The following is a 20,956-nucleotide window of genomic DNA, read 5'->3' as shown; positions in this document are numbered from 1 at the left end:
GGTTGTCGTCCCGACCACCATCATGACCACTGTTTCTGCCTTGACGGTTGTCTGGTGGGTCATTGTTGCGCGAACCACGTTGATTGGGTGGCTGTGGGTGACTTGAGTACTAGCGATTGCGGCTTGATTCGACTGAGACGGATGGAGCCCAGGCTTGGTTTGCAATCTCTGCGGTCTGGGCTATAGTAGCCATCAGGTAGGCTTGTACATCATCACAAATTGCCTAGATTTCTGGGGTATTGGGTAGTCATTGCATTGTCGCCATAGCAACAGCTATGTTGGCGCTTGGAGTCCTAGAGACCTGCTTTCCCCTACCCTTCAAAGGCATTGTTGAGATCGCGTGGCTGGAATCTTATGCGTCGTGCCTCGTCTTCTGCCTCGGCTTCGGCTTGTCTACGATTAAATTGGTCAATATTGCGTGCTTCGCGTGCTAGCCTTTCTTGTTCTGTTTCGCCAACTGTCGATGGTTCGTCATTACTGACGACATTGATCAAGTCTCCTCACCTTGGTGGGAAGGATGGGAATCGTGGAAACCCCGAGAAGTGGTCTGGGATATCCAGATCGTATTCAACTTCTTCATTATCATGATGCTGAAGCTCAGTGTGGATGGAGCCATTAGATGCGATGCTGGACGGGGGGCTTGAGCCGCCCTCTTGAACTGTGTGGACCGACCCTTCTTGATACTCCTCAATCTGAACCATGTTGACGAAGTTGCGTGGCTTTGGCCGAGGTCGATGTATAAAACACAGATCTGAGCAGCGTTGTATATTGTACACATAGTTGGAAGTAGTGTTTCGCAGACCGTAGGGCTGAGCCTGGTAATTCTCCATCAAGGCTTCGCACTCGAGGAGCCAGAGACCTGTTGCGGGGGCTGGTCGGCGATGAATGGAGCGCCCTTCAGGAGTAGACGTGACCACGAGATCCATACCGAGTCGTGTAGGATGACTAGCCCAAACTGGTCGGGTAGATCTGTTGTGGGTAGTGGTTACCTGCTCGGTAGGTTGATTTTAAATCGAATCTACCAGAGCTAGGGTTTCAGCAAGCTTGGTGCCGACCCGATCGATGGAGTCGAGTAGGTTGGTGTTGTTGATCCGCCTCCCTTTGTAGCGAGGAAGCGAACGATGGGTTATCGGTGTGGCTAAAGACGATGCTGGTGTGGCTAGAGCCAGATCCAACGTGGTCAGAGCCAGAGCTGATGCTAATAAAGCAATGGTCGACGCAGATTAGATCCGTGCCTCCTTCGTGGTCATGGCGATGAAGTCATCGGAACTAGTGGTCCAGGTGATCTGGCCGATGGTGAACGTGAGGCCGTTCGGCGTAGCCATGGAACCGGGGATGATGACCGTCTTGTTTATCTAGGGAGCAGTACGCACACCCCCTACCTGGTGTGCCACTATCGACAAAATATGATCGGCAGTCTACCTAGAAGTGTGCCCAAGGTAGTAGATTATCAGCAGACAGGTGCGCAAGCTACGAACGAGATGGTGACGCAAGACAGACATGAGGTTTTATCTAGGTTTAGCCGACATGAGGGCGTAATACCTACGTCCTACGTCTGATTGTATTGTTGTATGTCAATGAGATCTCTCCCCCTTGAGAGGGGTCCCTTGCCCGCCTTATATAGTCTGGAGGGCAGGGTTATAGATCTGGAAACTAATCCCAACCGGTTATAATTACCATAGGTGGCCAGATAAGGATTCTTATTCTAACCGACCAGGATCTTGCTTGATCTCCAAGTCTGCCTTGATTCCTTGTGCGGGACTCCGAGCAGATTAGCTAGGCCGCGCATCGTCTTCTGGTGGGTCAGACCCCCTGGTCCAGGCCGGCCCAAACCTAGCCGTAAGGGTATAGGGGTTAATACCCCCACAGAAAGTATGTAAAGAAAATTAAGAAAGATATCAAACGAAACACAGGAATTTTATAGATTATTCACACAGACATCGGTGGTCCATTTCCTATAAAGAGTGTGGATGGTTATGATTTATTCATAACATTCACAAATAACTACTCCCATTATGGATACATTTGTCCAATAAAAAAAAGAATAGAAGTATTGGATAAATTTAAGATATTTAAGGCAAAAGTTGAAAACCAACATAATTTAAAAATTAAGATAGTCAGGTCCGACCATGGGGGAGTACTATGGTCGGCATACCCCATATGGCCAAGTTCCTAGACCTTTTGTAAGGTTCTTACAGGAGAATAGTATAGTAGCCTAGTATTCTACACCGGGCAAACCTCAGCAGAATGGAGTAGCTAAAAGACACAATCGTACCCTGATGGATATGGTGCGTAGTATGATAAGTTACTCCACTTTACCATTGAGCCTGTGGATGGAGGCGTTAAAACTGCCATTCATATTCTCAATAGAGTACCAGATAAGTCGGTGCCCAAAACACCGTATGAGTTGTGGACTGGAAAAGTACCCTCACTAAACCACTTATGTGTGTGGGGGAGTCCTGCTGAGGCTAAAGTATTTAACTCAAACATTGGGAAGCTAAATCCCAAAACAGTAAGTTGCCATTTCATTGGCTACCTAGAAAAGTCAAAAGGTTTTCGTTTCTACTGTCTAGACAGACATACAAAGTTTGTTGAAACGAGACACGCTATCTTCTTAGGGGATGAAATAATGAGGGGGAGCATGGTAGCTCAAGAAATGGACCTTCAAGAGAAGCGGGTGCATGCATCCACTCTGATAATTCATGAGCCATTTTTCTTACTACCTGCTGTTGCTGCACCGACAGTGCAAGATACTGTGGTGCCAACACCTATTGTTATTTCGCCTGTGGCAACAATGAATGACGATGAGGAACCTGTTCTTTAGGATCCTGTAGAACCTATTGCCACACATGAGGGGGGCAACAACAGCCTCAAATAGAAGATGTGCCAAATGTGGAGGCCCCTAGAAGGTCTCAAAAGAGTTAAAAAATCAGTTATTCCTGCTGACTATGAAGTATACAAAACTGAGGAATTTCAAATGGAGGATGATCCCACCTCATTTGAAGAAGCCATGAGAAGTGATCATTCATCAAAGTGGCTTGAGGCCATGGAAGATGAAATGAAATCTATGAATGCCAATAAAGTTTGGAACTTGAAAATAATTCCTAAAGGAGCCAAAACAGTAGGCTATAAATGGGTCTACAAAACAAAACTTGACTCTCAAGGGAATATAGAGAGATATAAAGCGCAACTTGTGGCAAAAGGCTTTATGCAAAGAGAAGGGATTGATTACAATGAGACCCTTTCTCTAGTCTCATATAAAGATTCCTTCAAAATCATAATGGTATTAGTGGCACATTATGATTTAGAATTTCATTAGATGGATGTAAAGACGACATTTCTCAATAGGGACTTGGAGGAAAATGTTTACATGGCACAACCGAAAGGTTTTGTCATAGAAGGAAAAGAACGAATGGGATGCCGTCTAAAGAAATCCATTTATAGATTAAAACAAGCTTCAAGACAGTGGTACTTGAAGTTTGATTAGACAATAAGGAATTTTGGGTTTAAAGAGAATGTAGAGGACAATTGTGTCTATACAAAGTTTAAGAATGGGAAGTTTATCTTTCTTGTCCTGTATGTGGACGATATCTTACTTGCTAGTAGTGATGTCAGTCTACTACTGGAGACTAAGAAGTTTTTGTCCTCAAAATTTGATATGAAAGATCTTGGTGAAGCTTCATTCGTTCTAGGGATCGAGATTCACCGAGCTAGAAGTAAAGGGGTATTAGGACTGTCACAAAAGGCATATATAGAAAAGATCTTAAAGAAATTCAATATGCACCAATGTAGTCCCTCACCTGCTCCTATAGTCAAAGACGACAGATATGGGGATTTTCAATGCCCCAAGAACCAGTATGAGATCGATCAAATTAAAAATGGTTCCATATGCTTCAGTTGTCGGAATCTCACAATATGCTGAAGTATGTACGCGCCCTGACTTGGCATTTGTTACTGGGTTACTTGGTAGATTCTAGAGCAATCCTGGAACAGAACACTGGAAAATGATAAAGAAAGTCTTGCGTTATTTGCAAGGAACGCACAAAGCCTCGTGATGACGTATAGAAGATCATATTCACTCCATATAGTAGGATATTCAGATTCTGATTATGCGGGAGATGATAGAAAATCCACATCTAGATATGTATTCGCTCTCACAGGGGGGAGCTATTTCATGGAAAAGCTCAAAGCAAACCGTCACTACATCGTACATAATGTATGCCGAGTTTGTAGCGTGTTATAAGGCAATGGGGCAGGTGAACTGGCTAAAGAAATTCATACCCGATTTGAAGGTGGTTGACGACATCTATAGACCACTTAAGTTATACTACGATAATAATCCGGTAGTACAGTATGCTCACAACAATAAGTCAAGTGGTGCTGCCAAACACATTGACATAAAACATTATGTTGTAAAAGATAAAGTCCAGGATCATGTCATAAGTCTTGAGCATATAAGTATCGAAAAGATGCTCGCGGATCCGCTTACAAAAGGCTTACCAGCCAACGTGTTCAGAGAACATGTAGCTAGCATGGGTTTAAGGGAAAACCTATAATTCCTGGACAAAAGAAGACCCAAAGTTAAGTATCTATTTAAGAATAGAGTGGTGTGTTGTAGCTGTTAAATCTATCGGCAATTGACTGTGATGATAAAACATGCTCTATGCGCTAATCTGTAATGGAATGAACAAAAGTAAATGATATGAAATTGAAAGATGGTAGTGAGATCAAGGGGGAGAATGTTAGTTGATCACCACCAATAGGCCCAACGGCCTATTGGACCCTTGGATCTATGCCCTGATCGGGGGCGTCCAACCCTAATATGGTTGGTGGGCCCCTATCGCACAGCACTATAAAGAGAGGTGGGAAGACAGGGCTCGAACTACGAGGTTGACCGAAGCCACCATAACCACCTACAGAGAAACACTAATCTGATCTAAAGTGAGTGCTGCTAGCAACGGGAAGCCCTACCAACTCTACCGTCGCCTCTGTAGTGTCACCGCCAGGACACTGTACCTCGATCGCCGTAGGGACTGCGACTACACTTCATCTCTGGTCACTATGGGAGCCCTAGCTACCAAGGTACACCAACGAATTTTTGTTCTTTACCCACTAGATCTACACCTAGAGTCTAGAACCTTTCCTAACACCACCGGCTCGCCGTCGGAGGTAGGCAGCTTCTGCTTGGTGTTGACTGGCGTGGCTATAGGCTTGCAGTTAGCCATCCCCTCTCAATCGAGAATGTCCTCCGTGTGGGCTTGTGTGAGGAAGAAGCTGTTGGCATCCCGCTGGACCTGAACGCCGAGAAAGAACTTGAGCATGCCAAGGTCCCTGATGGCGAACTCACGACAGAGCTTGTGGATGATGCGCTGCAGCAGCGATGTAGTGGATGCCATGAAGATGATGTCATCGACGTAGACGAGGAGGTACGCCATCGCGTCGCCGCATCTATAGACGAACAACGATGAGTTCAAGCCAGTGGGGATGAAGCCGATGGAGCGAAGATGCGCCTCTAGGCGCTGGAACCACGCCTGCGGTGCCTACTTGAGGCCGTAGAGAGACTTGACAAGGAGGCAGACATGGTCCGACCGAGTCTCGCTGATGAAGCCCGCCGACTGATGACAGTAGACGCGTTCCACCAAGTTGCCATGGCGGAATGTGTTTTTGACGTTGAGCTGGTGCACCGGCCATCGGCGCGACGCGGTGATGTGGAGCACGATGTGGATGGTCGTCGGTTTCACCACCGGGGAGAATGTTTGGTGGAAATCAACGCCCAGTCATTGCGAGAAGCCACGCACAACCCAGCGTGCCTTGCGTCGTTCTAACGAGCCATCGGGATGAAGTTTGTTCTTGAAGATCCACTTGCCGGTGATCACGTTGGCATGTGGCGGTTGTGGAACAAGAGTCCATGTCCCATTGGCCTACAGCGCACCAAATTCATCTTGCATCGTCGCATGCCAGTCAGGATCGCGAAGGGCGGCACGAACTAAAGTCGGAGGAGGTATCGGTGGCGTTGTTGATGCAATGTGGGCATACTTTGGGTTGGGCATGTGGATACCGTCACGCGCCTGGGTGATCATCGGGTGCCGGGGGGCACCACGGGTACTGCAGTTGCCTCAGGGGCGGGCGTCGGTGGCTCCTCAAGAGCGGATGCGCGAGCAAGTGCTGGAGCTGGTGTTGGCGCGGTCGATGGGGAGTGGCCTAGCGATGATGATGGCAGCGGACACGACTTGAGGCTTCCTGATCCAAGTCTGTTGGGTCGCACGTGAGACGTGGCCCCAACCTGTGAACGGGGATCAAGCATTGTTGTTGGAGACCAGTTCGGTGCGACCCCAGAGACGTGTGTACGCAGATCAGGCAGCATCGTTGGAGACTGGGTAGGAGCAGCCCGATCCAGACGTCATGGCCAAGGAGGACGTGGCTGGCAAGCCGAAAGCACCGGGAGTACATCCTCGAGGCACGGAGAACTCTGCGGTGAACCATTTGTCCCTGAGTCACCAAGCTGCACAAACGGAAAACATGTTTTGTCGAAATAAACATGACGAGATATGATAACGCCCTTAGTCTCTGGATTGTAACACTTGTAGCCACGTTGATCCAAAGGATACCCCAAGAACACGCAGCGAACGGAACGCGTCGAGAGCTTGTGTGGTGCGGTGGCTTCAGTGTTAGGGTAGCAGAGGCAACCAAAGATGAGCAGGTGAGCATAATCTAGAGGCGCGCCGAACAAAAGTCCGAACGGAATGGGGTTTTGTTGAGAGCGACAAGGACACCGATTTAGAACATATGTGGACGTGGCAGTGCATCAGGCCAGAACAAGGGTGGGAGCGATGCCTAGAACATGAGAGCACGGAGGCCATCATTGATCGTGCGCAGAACGCACTTGGCACGGCCGTTCTGTTATGATGTGTAGGGGCAAGTCAGACGCAAGTGCAATGCCATGCTTGGCAAAGAACGCGCGTGACACATTGTTGTCAAACTCATTCCCATTGTCAGTTTGAAAACACTGAATCGGTCGCTGAAATTGAGTGCCAACAAAAGCATGAAACGAAATAAGAGTGGGCAGAACATCAAACTTGTGGCGCAAGGGAAAAGTCCACGTATAGTGAGAAAAATCATCTAAAATGACAAGATAAAATTTGTATCCTGAGTTGCTCATTATTGGCGAGGTCCAAACATCATAGTGCAACAATTGAAAATAAAATGAAGAAACATTTGAGGACTCTTTGAATGGAAGCCGCACATGCTTGCCAAGGCAGCAGGCATGGCACGTGTGATGACTAGACTTGGAGCAACTGAAGCTGACTGTGTGAGACAAATGCAGAAGAGCATCTCGACCTGGGTGGCCAAGCCAAGAGTGACAGAATTGACCTTCGGATGATGTGAGGAGCGCCTAAGAGGGTCGTGAAGGAGCAACGCCACAACCAGGGCGCAGAGGGTACAGCTCGCCGGAAGAGTAACATTGGAGGAGCACCATCCTGGTGCGAAGGTCCTTGATGGAGAAACCCCAAGGATCAAATTCCACAGAGCACAAACAGATATGAGATTCTTGACAAGCTGAGGAGCAATCAGGACATTAGTAAAAAGTAAAGGATTGGAGGAGGTGGGGATAGAGGCATGGCCAGTGGAGGACGCGGACATCAGACCGTCGTTGCCGACAACGATCTGACAAGGAACAGCGAAAGAGGAACAAGTGTTAAGTATACCAGGGTGGGAAGCCATGTGGGAAGAGGCGCCTGTGTCCAGGAACCAGTCGTTGGCGCCGCCAGTGGAGGGGTTTAACGACATGTTGTTGAGCGCGGAGTAGAGCCCGGGCGGCAGGGAGCCGATGTCGTGCTGTGGTAGCGGCGCGGCGAACGTCGTCATGGCCGAAGGAGGGTTGACGTCGGGGCACGGCGCGAGGACTCCTAGGGGCCAGGCATTCAGCGCCCATGCCTGAACCACCCCTTGCCACGGGTTGTAGGGGCGGGCCACTACGGTGGCGGAGCGGGAGCGGAGTTGTTCCCGCCGGGCGTGGACTGGCGCTGACAGTTGTCCGCCTTGCGCTTCTTGTGACGGTCACCACCAGTGGCGTCGAAGACGGCGAGGCTGGGTGGTGTAGGAGCCGACGCAGACTTGGTGGTGGATGGCGTGTCGCGAGCGGCAAGGAGCGTCGTCTGTGCCTCCATCTGCAGGGAGTACTTGATGCGGTGCTCCTCCTACAGCAGGTACGACTTGGTGTAGAGGAAGGTTGACGGCGGCGTCATGGTGGAGAGCACGATGATAGCTTGGCTGAATTTGTTGTTCAGCCCACGAAGAGTGTTGATGACGAGCGCCGGGTCAGAGACGGTGGCACCGTAGTCGTAGAGGGTGTCGGCGAGGCGCTTGAGGCGGCCGCAGTACTCGCCGATCGACATGTCGCCCTAGAACAGACTATGGAACCCTTGTTGGGCGTAAATGGCGCGCTGCAGACTGTTGTCGAGGAATTGACCGGTGATGGCGGTCCAGGCTGTGTAGGCGGAGCTGCGCAGCTTGTAGACATCGCTCCAGATGTCCTTGGAAACCGTAGAGTAAAGCCATGAGATGATGCACGAGTCCACCTGCAGCCACTCAGGATCATCGATCATGGTGGCCGCGTCGATGGTGCCGTCGATGTGGTTGACGAGGCTGAACTTCTGGAAGGTGAGGTCGAAGAAGGATTGCCATTGCCGGAAGTTCCCATCATCCATGGACAGGGTGACAGGAACGTGACTACGGATGTTGAGGAGGACGAAGGTGGAGGCCGTGGGAGGGACGGGTTTGGTAGGCTCAACGAAAGGATTGGTGTTGGAGGAGACCGAACCGGTGGGGCTCGCCATGGCTGAGAGTAGCGGAAGGTGGAGTTGAGGATCAAGAAGAGGTAGATACCATGTACGAGAGATGAGCTAGAAGAGAATCGCCGCACAATTTGCATTACACTCAGTGGAGGTAGAGAGCTCCTCATGGTTAGTCGATCCTATAATCTAGGCGACGTGGAGAGAGCAGACGGGTGTTACAAGAGATAAGACTCAACGCAAAAGACGCTTAGCCTATAATATCTCTCTGACAAATAACACGAGAAGGGAGGGGAGTTTCCTGCTTGATTGGGCTATGGGCCTTTGGCTCCATTCCTATGCTGTTTCAATCGAACAACGAATGCAACCTCGCTGTTTTGCATCCAACTTGATTATTTTTTGCGCTATGGGGCTCATAAGTCTGAACGCGTCGCAGTTACAAATCTGGAAAAAGCGAGCTGTATTCGAGGATAGCAAAACCCCTTGCGACGGTGGTGCCATCGCACAGCACGGTAACGCCAAGCTGCGTGTAGTGTAGCTGACAGACGCAGTGATCCCGGACAAGCGGTAGCTGCGGTTGTCGGTTGACTCGCGGCCCGTGAGGCGACCGTGTCCTGGTTGCGGTCGCCGTCAGCTCGGCGACGCAGGCGGCACCGGGCCGCCTCGCTCCCGTCCTTGCCGTCGTCCCCCGACGCATTCCGGTCCGGTCCAGGACCGGCGAGCGGAGGTTCAGATCCCACGATGAGCAGCGTCTTGCTGTGAGCTCCGCGAGATTCCCACGTCTCCGTTCCGCCAGAGCGCCCACATTTCTCATCCAGACATCCAGTAGTAACCCGGAAACATGATTCCAGTAGTGAGTCATCCTTCCTTCCTTCGATCCAGTGAATCCGGACGAACGAATCGTCCGCCTGTTCATCAGCAAGTAGCCAGTGGATTTGGTCTGGCTGCGGTGCACCGGCAGCACCGGCACCGCACGGCCCCTAGTCAGTTTATCGGCTATTACCCGCCGTAATTTTCGCCGTCAGCGCCGTAGAACCAAGTTCTACTGTACAATAGAACAACGCGGCGAAAGCCCGGGCGCCACATTATTGACTGCAGCGATTCGCCGGTTCGCCTCAAGCGCACCTGGCAACTGGCAAGCACAAGAAGCCCCGCTCGGCGGGCGCCAGGCACACGGGCGCTGGGTCCTGCGTCTGTGCGCTCGGCTCGGCTTGACGGCACGCGTGGCCGCGTCGCGTCAGCAGCAGGTAACTCGTACTCGTACGCCAGCGCGGGGGGCGCGCGTCGCCGTCGAGGTGAGCTGGTGCCTGCTGGTAAACACAACGCCCATTCACTGCCGGTACGCCACTACGGAGTAAACGGGCAGGACGCGGCGGGGAATTGAAGGGCGACTGGGTCCGTCCCTCCCAGCTCGCTGTCTCGCCGAGCGGGGAGGGAGCAGAACAGCAGTCGTGCCCGGCGTCAAGGCGACATGGACACCAGTATATATTTATGATGATAATAATACGGCCAAGGTCCAATGCCCGACCGTCCAATCCTACCCCGGTCCCGGTCCGTCGTTCGTCTTCAATTCTGTTTCTGGGAGCTTCGAAAAATACTCTGCTTCTTGGCTGTTAGGATTGATGGCCGGCCTTTATGAACCAGTCAATTGACAGATTCTGCACCCGCATGATGGCGCACATGCATGTCCACGGTAATTATAACGCGGTTATACTTCCTCGCTTTATTAGGCCTCGTTTAGATGCGAAAATTTTTTGCTTTGGTTACTGTAGTACTTTGTTTGTATTTGGTAAAAATTATCCAATTATGAACTATTTAGGCTTAAAAGATTCGTCTCGTCAATTACGGGCAAACTGTGCAATTAGTTATTCTTTTTATTAATGCTTTATGTATATGCCGCAAGATTTGATATGACAAAAAATCTTGAAAAATTTTAGATTTTGAGTGGGATCAAAGCCTAAGGTTGCAAGTAGCACTTGGCCACTTCGACAAAAAAACGAGCACTTGTCCACTTACCTCGTTTCGTATCTTCCTCGCGTCCCGAACGCGGTGAACTCGACAGTGAGAGGCAGATAGCTTATTTGGTGTTCCCATATGGATAAACATTTAGGCAATACTCCTTCTGTTCCAAATTACATGGTCCGTTTGACACAGCTCAGCTTCGGCCTTGTTTAGATATGCATGTATTCATCTTAATCCACGTGTATTGGAGTGGATTAAAATAAAATTTAGTTTAATTTCACCCTAATTCATTTCAACACATATGGATTGAAGTGGATACACATACATCCAAATAAGACCTTTATGTTTTTTTAAAATAACTTCACGAGTAACTTTCTAGGTGAAACTGAGCTGTTTTAGAAAAAAAAATTGTTTGGTTAAACAGTTTCACCGATAGCTTTATGCATGAATGAGAGAGAAATGTGGGGGAGAGCTAGAATAAGTTTTTTTTTAGTTTTATCCCAACTCATATTTTGTGAGAGGAGAAAAACAGCTTCACCCATGAAATTATTTTTGAAATGAGTGTTTGGCAAAAAAAAAACAAATAGAACCTAAGTCGCTTTGATTTTTTTACATCTATTTTGCTATATATTGTAAAAAAAAGTCAAAGCAACTTATAATTAAATATTAATAAATTTTGACGCTGTATATACCTTGATAATTAAGTTGTGTATTGTCATTCATTATTACAAAGCTACAATCATAACACACCATATTTACAAAGTGTCGTAAATGTGGCAGTAGAAATTCAAATTATACTAGGAACCTCATGTTTGGCAGCCTGTTTGGTTGGTTGGTTCATATCGTTGCTGGTTCGTGAAGAAGTACTGCTGGCTGGTTTGTGTGAGAGAAAAATACTGTTCCGGCTGAAAATTTACGATCGTTTACGACAAGCCACAGCCAAACGAACAGGCTGTGGATCTCTTTATAATTATAGAAATCAACTAAAAAATCTCTATGAGATCCAAACAGACTATAGACTCCAATGCATATTATTAGAGCCTACTGCCCAAATTATAATCTAGGATCCACACGTCCGATTTCGGTCATCTGGGGTGTAGATCGATGCTCGCCTAGGAGGGCAGTAAGCAAACACGTCATGAGTGGACCACATTTACATTTTGAGATCCTCCTTTTGTAACAGAAGGCAAGAACTAACTCCAATATGCACCTCTTAGTATAATTATGATATACTAAAGCGTTGTCTTGTAGAATTAACGTCATTGTGGTTTACGCCTATTGTCCAACATGAGAACTTGCTTCGGCCAAATTTTTTTAGACATTTCCTCCCACAAGAACTTGATAGTTGATTTCTTTTTATTCAGACCATAAAAGCAAATCTTGAAACATTTGCTAGATATATAAGAGCGAATCTAACTCCTTTTATCAGGGTCAGCCGACCATGATAAAATTTCATAATCCATTGACAAAATATTATTCATTCCTGAACTTGAACCCACATCAGATTAAAATAATAGTACTCCCTCCGTTCCAAATTACTATGAGTCACATTGACTTTTTTGATATATTCATTTTGCTATGCATCTAGATAAATAATATATTTAGATATATAGCAAAATAGATGAACCAAACAAATCAAAGCGACTTACAATTTAGAACGGTGCGAGTATGTACTATGAATTTAGCAAAGCGACAACAAAAATATGTCTTATATATACATATAGGAAAAAAATCTACATAACCCCCTAACTATTCAGAGTGAACTACTTCACCCCTAAACTATAAAACTGGATTTTCTACTCCCTGAACTTTTCAAAATCGGTCAAATAACCCCCAAGCAGTTTTGAACGGTGGTTTTGCTACAGTGACGATAGTTTTGTCTTTTTCTTTTTTATTTATTTCTGCTAAATCTTTAAAAAATTATAGTAAATCACAGAAAATCATAAAATAAAAAATCTAATTTGTTGAATTCCACATAAGTAGATCTACACAGTGAGCATATAATATGGTATTCTTTAATACAAAGTTTTTATTGTAGCTTTAGATCTATGCTTTTCTATAATTAATTAGAATAATTCATAGTTGTAGCTTCTATGGTCCAATTGTGGTGAAATTTTTATGGTGAGCTAATTATTGTATGCTTAAATTTTAGTAAAAAATTCATACTCATTGGATCATGTATAACTTATTTATAAATTTATTTATGTTTATGCTTGTTAAATCTATGCTTTATCTATAAATAATTTATACATGATTCAATTAGTATGAAATTTTTACTATAATTCAAGCATACAATAATTAGCCCACTATAAAAAATTTACCACAATTGGACCATAAAAGCTGCAGCTATGAATTATTCTATTTAATTAAAAAACATAGATTTAAAGCTACAGCAAAAACTTTATACTAAAGCATACCATATTATATGTTCACTATATAGATCTACTCATGTGGAGTCCAACAAAATTGAATTTTCTATTTTATGATTTTTCTGTGATTTACTATGATTTTTCAAATATTAAGTGAAAATAAATTAAAAAGAAAAGACAAAACCAATATCACTGTAGCAAAACCGCCGTGTAAAACCGCTTGGGGATTATTTGACCGGTTTTAGAAAGTTCAGGAGATAGAAAATCCGGTTTTATAGTTTTGGGGTGAAATAGTCCAACCTAAATAGTTGAGGGTTATGTAGACTTTTTCCTATACATATACGAGGCGTGTTCACCGTAGTTGTGATTTTTCTCCTACAGATAAAAAGGCCACATACGGTGACTGTGGCTTTAATCTCAAGCGAACACACCCATAGTAAACGTGCAGATAAAAAGGTTTTGTTTTAGCATATCCATCTACTAGTGCTGAAGGCACGAAAAAAGATGTCGTATATGTTCGTCCATATTACCATACATAAAGCAAACAACAATTTAAGTTGAAAGCGGGCATTGTCTTCGTCTCAAGACAAGACACCATGGCGAGCACCAAGCTAGGCTTCATTGGCCACCAAGGCACATACAAGTCATCCTGTGACAACTAAGACTAGTTCAAAGTGCTAGATACTCTTGCATGTAGTCGCATAGTGCCTGTGATTTGGTAGCATAGTACTAGTAGTTTATTAGGATACGCCCTCGTGATTGACTTGTTAAAACAGCCCCAAGGAAAGCAAAAAATAAAGGAGATAAAAAGGCAGTGTGTGGTGTGTTCGTGTAGGAACGCGCGCGCGTGGGACTCGAAACTCAGGAGCCTGTGTGAGATGACCTACGGAGCACGTAAGATGGCACGGCTGATGGACGACACGACGACCAGCGACCTGGCAGAGGAGCTCTCGATCACACGCCCGCCGACATACGGCACAGAAAAAAAAAGTATAGGTGCTAGTGTGCTATACTCTTACAGTTTAAGAAATATATATATACAGTAACGTTTTAGTTTTGGCTATATATAGAAAAAAAAAGTAATGCCTTCGTTCGCATCCCTACCGGCCTCTAGGTTATGTTCCCCCCATTTTAAATTATAAATCATTCCAAGAATCTTGGTGAGTTAAAACATCTTAAGTTTGACCAAAATTATAGAAAAAAATATAAATATTTATGACATCAAATTAGTATATTATGAAAATATAATTAATGAAGTATCTAATGATATTTAGTTGGTATCATAAATATTATTATTTTGTTATATAAATTTGGTTAAACTTAGGATTATTTGACTCTTCAAAAAAATTAGAATGACTTATAATTTAGGATAGAGAGTACCCTTTTTTTTCTTTTTTGTTGAAACGCGGTACTAGCTGAATTGTTTTTTTAATAAACCTTATCATCTTTGCATGTTCGTGCATCAAAGAACGTCAATCTATCGTCACATAGAAAATCACACTAGTAGAGTACTAGCTACGATACAAGTATTGCAGACAAATGTTAACTTTTCGAAATGAATAATAGGCAGGCCGGCCCGGTAAGATAAAAAGTCTACACGCGTAAAGTAAAAAAAAAAATCCTAATTGCATTGCAGGACAAAAGTTAACTTTTCAAGTGCAGTTTGTCAACAGTTAGTCAGATACAACTTGTTTTTTTTTTCAGTTAGGGCCAGTTTAGTTCCAAAATTTTTGACAAAATGGGCACTGTAGCATTTTCGTTGTTATTTGGTAAATAGTGTCCAATCATAGTCTAATTAGGTTTAAAAGATTCGTCTCGTGGATTTCGTCTAAACTGTGTAATTAGTTTTATTTTTTATTTATATTTAATACTTCATGCATGCGTCTAAAGATTCGATGTAACGAGGAATGTGAAAAATTTTGCAAAACTTTTGGGGAACTAAACTAGGCCTTAAAGTGGTAGTAATTAATAGCTCTATGAAGACAACGAGTACGTGTGAGGTTTTCCTTTGCCCATAATTAATCATCAGTTATCTGTACCGTGACTACTAGAGGAGCTCCTCTCGCTCATATGGTCATATTTGAATTGGAAGTTCGTATTCGGCGATCGATATTCTTCTTTCATAATTCATATACATCATGTGGACGCAACCGGGAAACGTGCAACACAGAGCATAGAACGAGAGTCCTGCCAGGAAACAGACAAACAATTCAGAAAGACCAATTCATGGGCCATATTTAGTGCCGGCCCTAGGGGTAGAGCACCAGGTGCGACGGCTGAGGGTCTAAGTGGAGGAGGGGTTTAAACCCAGGTATACAAACCTCCATGTTCTATAGTCCATTAAACATTAGCAAACTAATAAAAAGAGAGACATAGAACTAGCCAGACGGCCCAAAAAAACAGCATCGACAATTCTTTCCTAGTTTCCTTTCCCCACGGCCCTCGGATAGAGAGGAGGTGAGGAGTCACGCTGCGCACAACACATTTTGATCGTGAGTTCGCGACGTGCGTCTTACACACGCGACCTGGCGAGCCGCGCCGCCGCAAAGAGCTAGACTACCGGAGACACGGACACGGCGCACGAGGATGGCGACCAGACAAGGCTCCACGACGATGACATCTTGATTCTTGGCTTCTTACGAATTGTGGTATTTTTTTTCTTTTTATTTTTAATTCAAATTAATTATTTGTATAATATTTCAGATTTCTCACTACTGAAACTCGAATTGCTCTGTGGGTGACGAATTTTTCTGTGCGTTTTTTTGGTACGAACAGAAAAATTACGATTATTCTGTCGGTTCCAAAATATCCCGACAGAAAAATACGAAAACCCACAGAATAATTGTATGATTTTCCTGTGCGTGACAATACACACACGGAAAAATCAGCACTCACAGAAAAATGCAATTTATTCTGTCGGTTCTTTAAAACGCACAGAAAAAATATATGCACGCACAGAAAAAAAAATATGCACACATAGGATAAATAAAAAAACAAAGAAGTCCTAATCCTAACCCGCAGGCCACCGCCCCCAAACCTCCTCGCACGCACGCACTCGTCTGCTCGGCTCTCCTCACGCACGCACGCACACGCTGCGCCGCCACCGCAGCTACGCACGCCCGCCCGCCCCGCCCCGCCGCCTTCTTCTTCCTCGGCGGGCGACCGCCCCTCCCCTTCCCCTTCTTCACCCGGCCCCAGCGCCCCTCAACCCCTAGATCTAGTACTTTGTATCCATATAGTTATATTTTTCTTCTAATTTAGGTGTTAGCATTTTAGAATGTTACCTAAGAAACATTTATCACGGGTAAGAAAAAAAATGAATATATTGCTTTTTTAATCTATATTGTTCCTCGATAATTATTATACATCTACAAATATATTGCTTAATATATGTTATTCCTCGATAATTATCAGACATGTTAAATTAAAAATATATTATTGAATTTGCTTTCGTTTTGCAAGTAAACTTAGTGCCTATATATTATAAGATTTTATACATGGTCAAAAGGAGCCGTTATGACGAGATCCTCAGAGGGCCCTTAAAGTCCTAGGATCGGCACTCGCCATATCCTACTATTCCTATATGGGCATCCCCACACAGTGGCATCTATCGGCTTATATTACAGTTACAGGCTTTACGGGTGTTTCTCTTAATCAAAACTGAAAAGGACTCGCTCGATCTCATTAATGTGTGGCGGCAACACGGAACTGGATTTGCCATCTCGTGGTGGGTGACGGCGAGTCAACTAATAGATCCCAAAAGGAGTGAGAGTGAGATACGTGTCATCGCTATATCTGCTGTACTAGTTATTACAGTTTACAGCTCACCGTGAGAATCCCTACATTTCAAACATGAAGATGACCTTAGTGGTGTGATTTGCTTGTTTCACTTTTTGGTGGGAATTTTCATGTTTGCACATTGTTGCTACGGGAAATTTGCATGAGGGCAGTCCCAATGGTGCATTGATGATGATTTCTATCCTCATTAAATGACTTGCCACATAGGCAAAACGCTGACATGGCAACGTAATTAATGAAGAAAGAGAGCAAAAATCATAGAAATGGTTTCTTCATGAAGAAATTAGGTCTACTCTTGACCCAATACACCAAGAAACCATGAAAACGCCATTGGGGAGAAACCACCAGTTTCTAGGGAGCTCGTGTCGCACTCCCATTGGAGAAAGAAGATAGAGTTGGGAGAGAGAAAGAGAAAATAATTATTACTCATAGAACCCATGGGTTGGAAAGCAATACTTTTTTGGTATGGTATCCTACGCTATAGAAACTACTAGTTTCTTTCATTGGGACTGCCCTGGTACTCATTTTCGAAGTTTTCAAACGTATTTCGTCTTTGTTTTGTTAGGAGATATTAACCACTAGTTATTATTAATAACTAGCAAGATTGTCTGTACAAATAGTGTGGGTACCTATATTTTTTATTTGAGAATATATTTTATAAATAGTTTATTGTTTTTTACCATAACTTTTCTCTCACCATTTGCCTCAGTTGCATCAACCGGCATGAACTCCGTAGCAACTATCATTTACCGTTTCTCTCTTTTTTTTCCCACTTCTACTCCGTGGTTGTGCAACTTTCTACCGGGACTAAATCAAGGCGCCCTTTAGGTTCTCTTGGTGAGTTATATTCCTCGATAAAACTACCATCCAACAAGTCTCTCACAAATTATCCAATTCTCTTATATATTTAAATTTTGGTTCATCTTTTATATTATCTCTTGTGAATCTATAGTTATCTCTTTTACGCTAAACCATCGTCTAATTTATCATAATCATGCACAGCCACTGGCCAGCCCTATTAATTATCATACCAATATGCATTGGCACACATAAGACTTTTCAAACATAATATGGAACCACCGCTAATGCTAAGCTAGTGAATTACTGATCTCAAACATGCTATCAATGTCACTCTACTTTGATATTGGTCATGCTATAATTTTCTACTTGTGACCAGCTTCTCACAAAGAATTGAAGAACAATTCGTGCTGCTTGCCAACCCTCATGCATGAGCCACCTATTTGAGTTGAGCCACATATAGTCAAAATCTCATACCATACTTAGACTTTAATACATCTTGCATTTAATATGCGCCTTAGAATTTATTTGATTTAATTGAATTAAAAAAATAAAATCCAACATATAATAAGTAAATCTGTTTCAATATTTATGAATCTCTAAGATCATTTTCATTAAGGATCGAATCATATATATTAGTATAAAAATATCTTGGATAAAGATTTGTCTTCCGGCTCTATTTAATTGTACCTTACTACTAAAATAAAGTGTTTAATTCTACCTATATAGTGCTAAAGTGCGAGGATAAATAGATAATAAAGGTGCAAGAAGGAAAAGAGAAAAAAATATATGCAATTTGCATACTAGCTGACTCAGTCGTCCCCACTAAATCGCACTGCCACCCCCTCCCCCGCTCTCCTGTTTTTTTCCACCGGGCACCAGCCCGTCCCACCACGCCATGAGAAAATTCGCCCGAACATGCGGGCAGCTCAGCAGCTGCGTCATCCATGTCAACCATGAACCACCTCGTGCTTCCCCATATATACGTCGTGCGCAAACGCTCTTCACCACACCTCATCACCTCACCTCACCAGCAGTATACACACACCACAGGCACGCGGTTCTTTCAGCGCATATGCATTCTTTGCTCCCGGCTGCACAGCCAAGCTCTCTCCTCAGCTCCGCCGGCAGCCCTGGTCCGAGCGGCGGCGGCGCGAGTAGTGGCCATAGCTAGCTGCTGGCTTAGCTTGTTGGTCCGCGCGCCGACAGCCGATCGATTGGCATGGCGGGCGGCCTGCCCCCAGGGTACCGCTTCTACCCGACGGAAGAGGAGCTGATATCCTTCTACCTGCGCAACAAGCTGGACAACCTCCGCGACGACATCGAGCGCGTCATCCCCGTCGTCGACGTCTACTCCGTCGACCCCTGGCAGCTCCCAGGTGCAACGCCGTAGCTAGTTAACTAACCATTCACGCACAGGCACAGCTAGCCCACCAATTGATATGATCGAAGCGGTGCATTGCGCTAATTAATTAACCGCACGGGGTGCGCCATGAACCATGATGCATGCAGGGATTCGCGAGATGCTGCGCGGCGGCGGCGCCGGGGAGGGGGAGCAGTGGTTCTACTTCTACCCGCGGCAGGAGCGGGAGGCGCGGGGTGGGCGGCCCAGCCGGACGACGCCGTCGGGGTACTGGAAGGCCGCGGGCACGCCCGGGGTCCTCTACTCTACCGCCGATCACGACCGCCGCGCCATCGGGATGAAGAAGACCCTGGTGTTCTACCGCGGCCGCGCGCCGTCGGGGACCAAGACCAAGTGGAAGATGAACGAGTACAGGGCGCTCCAGTACGAAGCCCCCGTCCCCGGCCCCGGCTCCGCCGCCGTCGGAGTTGGAGTCGGAACTGACGGGTCCTCGTCGTCGTCGTCGTCTAGCGCCCACCACCACGCCGCCGCCGTACCCGTACCACCACCACCAAACGTTACCCCGCAGCCGCAGGTGAGATGATGCACAAATTATTAATGGACGTTGCTTTCTCTGCCGTTGTGGACATTGGCACGTAGCTTATATAGCTTCCAAATTGAGACCCACACAAGAAGCTGCGGCGCACGCATGTCGATCTCCATATATCACCCACATGTATATTGCTTAGGCGCCAGGGCAACTTGGTCGATGGTGCGTGTCGTTTTTTTTGCGCCGGATAAGTGTCCAAAAGCCACTTGCTGTTTATTTGTAGCTAGCTTTAGGTTTCATGATACTCGATGGATGCTCCTGCAAAAGTTCTTTTCTCTTTTTTTAAAAAAAAAAACATAAAATACTCAATGCGTGGTTCTCGCCTTGTGCCAATCTATCAACCACGCCGATTGAAGCCCATAAGTACGATCGATCTCATCATATAGTAATGTATATATATATAGCCTTCGATTCTTTGGGAACTTGGCTCATGTTGCATGGAGGAAGAACGTACTAGTATTTTTTTTAAGAACTCTATATATATTGTGCTGAGAGAAAACAAAAATACTTATTGCACTCTGGTCTCGATCTGGGGATTCTTTTGCTAACTTGATGTACGTACGTATATGGTGTTGCAGTTGCAGCCGAGGGGCGAGTTTAGCCTGTGTCGACTCTACACCAAATCTGGGAGCCTGAGACAGTTTGACCGGCGGCCGCTCGCAGCTGCGGGAGGCGGCGTCGTCCCTGGCGAGGACCCGGCGGGGCCGTCCACGGCAGTCGCCGCGTCGCCGCCGGATGATGACGATGGCTCCGGCAGCAGCTCCATGCAACAGCAGCAGCTGACGGAGAGAGGTGCCAACGATCCATACGGTGACGACGACGTGGCGGTGACGACGGAGAGAGAAGGTGCCCACGATCCTTTCGGTGACGACGTGGCCATCTTGGATGCCCTTTTATACTGGCCTAGAGACTAGACGTAGTGCACTTGCAAGACCTGTACGTGCGCGTGCGTCGGTGTGTAACATGCATCCACACGCGCGACCTGAGACTACTCATTAATTTCCTCAAATCAAAGCACTCTCAAAATCTGGAGAGGTACATGTACCACGGTAGCTACTGGCTTCATTTTACGTACTACTTACCATTTGAATTTGTTGCAGGGAACAAGCAGGCTAAATTAAGGCCGCCTGTCCGTTTGGACATGTAATAGTAGTTGTTCGGTGTATTAACAGCTTATTACAGTTTTGCGATGTTTGCACTTGGTTGGATTTTTTTTTCTTTCTTTCGCGAACTAACAATGCTTAGCATGTACGGAGTATTTCATTAAGAGGGTACTTGGTTGGAT

The 20,956-nt window shown here is 45.6% G+C and overlaps 1 protein-coding gene and 1 pseudogene across 1 annotated transcript; one reads left to right on the top strand and one right to left on the bottom strand.

Annotated features, from left to right (window-relative positions):
* Positions 1–5,231: 5,231 nt before the first annotated feature.
* On the bottom strand, positions 5,232–8,837 carry LOC136455351 (uncharacterized; annotated as a pseudogene).
* Positions 8,838–18,643: 9,806 nt separating this feature from the next.
* LOC136453598 (NAC domain-containing protein 90-like) lies at positions 18,644–20,930 on the top strand. The gene is made up of 3 exons (XM_066454156.1): positions 18,644–19,098; positions 19,232–19,656; positions 20,250–20,930. Exons 1-3 carry the CDS (start codon positions 18,942–18,944, stop codon positions 20,583–20,585), a joined length of 918 nt encoding a protein of 305 aa, XP_066310253.1. The 5' UTR covers positions 18,644–18,941; the 3' UTR covers positions 20,586–20,930.
* Positions 20,931–20,956: the final 26 nt, after the last annotated feature.

This window comes from Miscanthus floridulus, chromosome 5, assembly GCF_019320115.1.
Source record: "Miscanthus floridulus cultivar M001 chromosome 5, ASM1932011v1, whole genome shotgun sequence".
NCBI lineage: Eukaryota > Viridiplantae > Streptophyta > Magnoliopsida > Poales > Poaceae > Miscanthus > Miscanthus floridulus.
The sequence above is the reverse complement of the archived record's forward strand: the minus strand, read 5'-3'. Positions and strand labels throughout refer to the sequence as shown.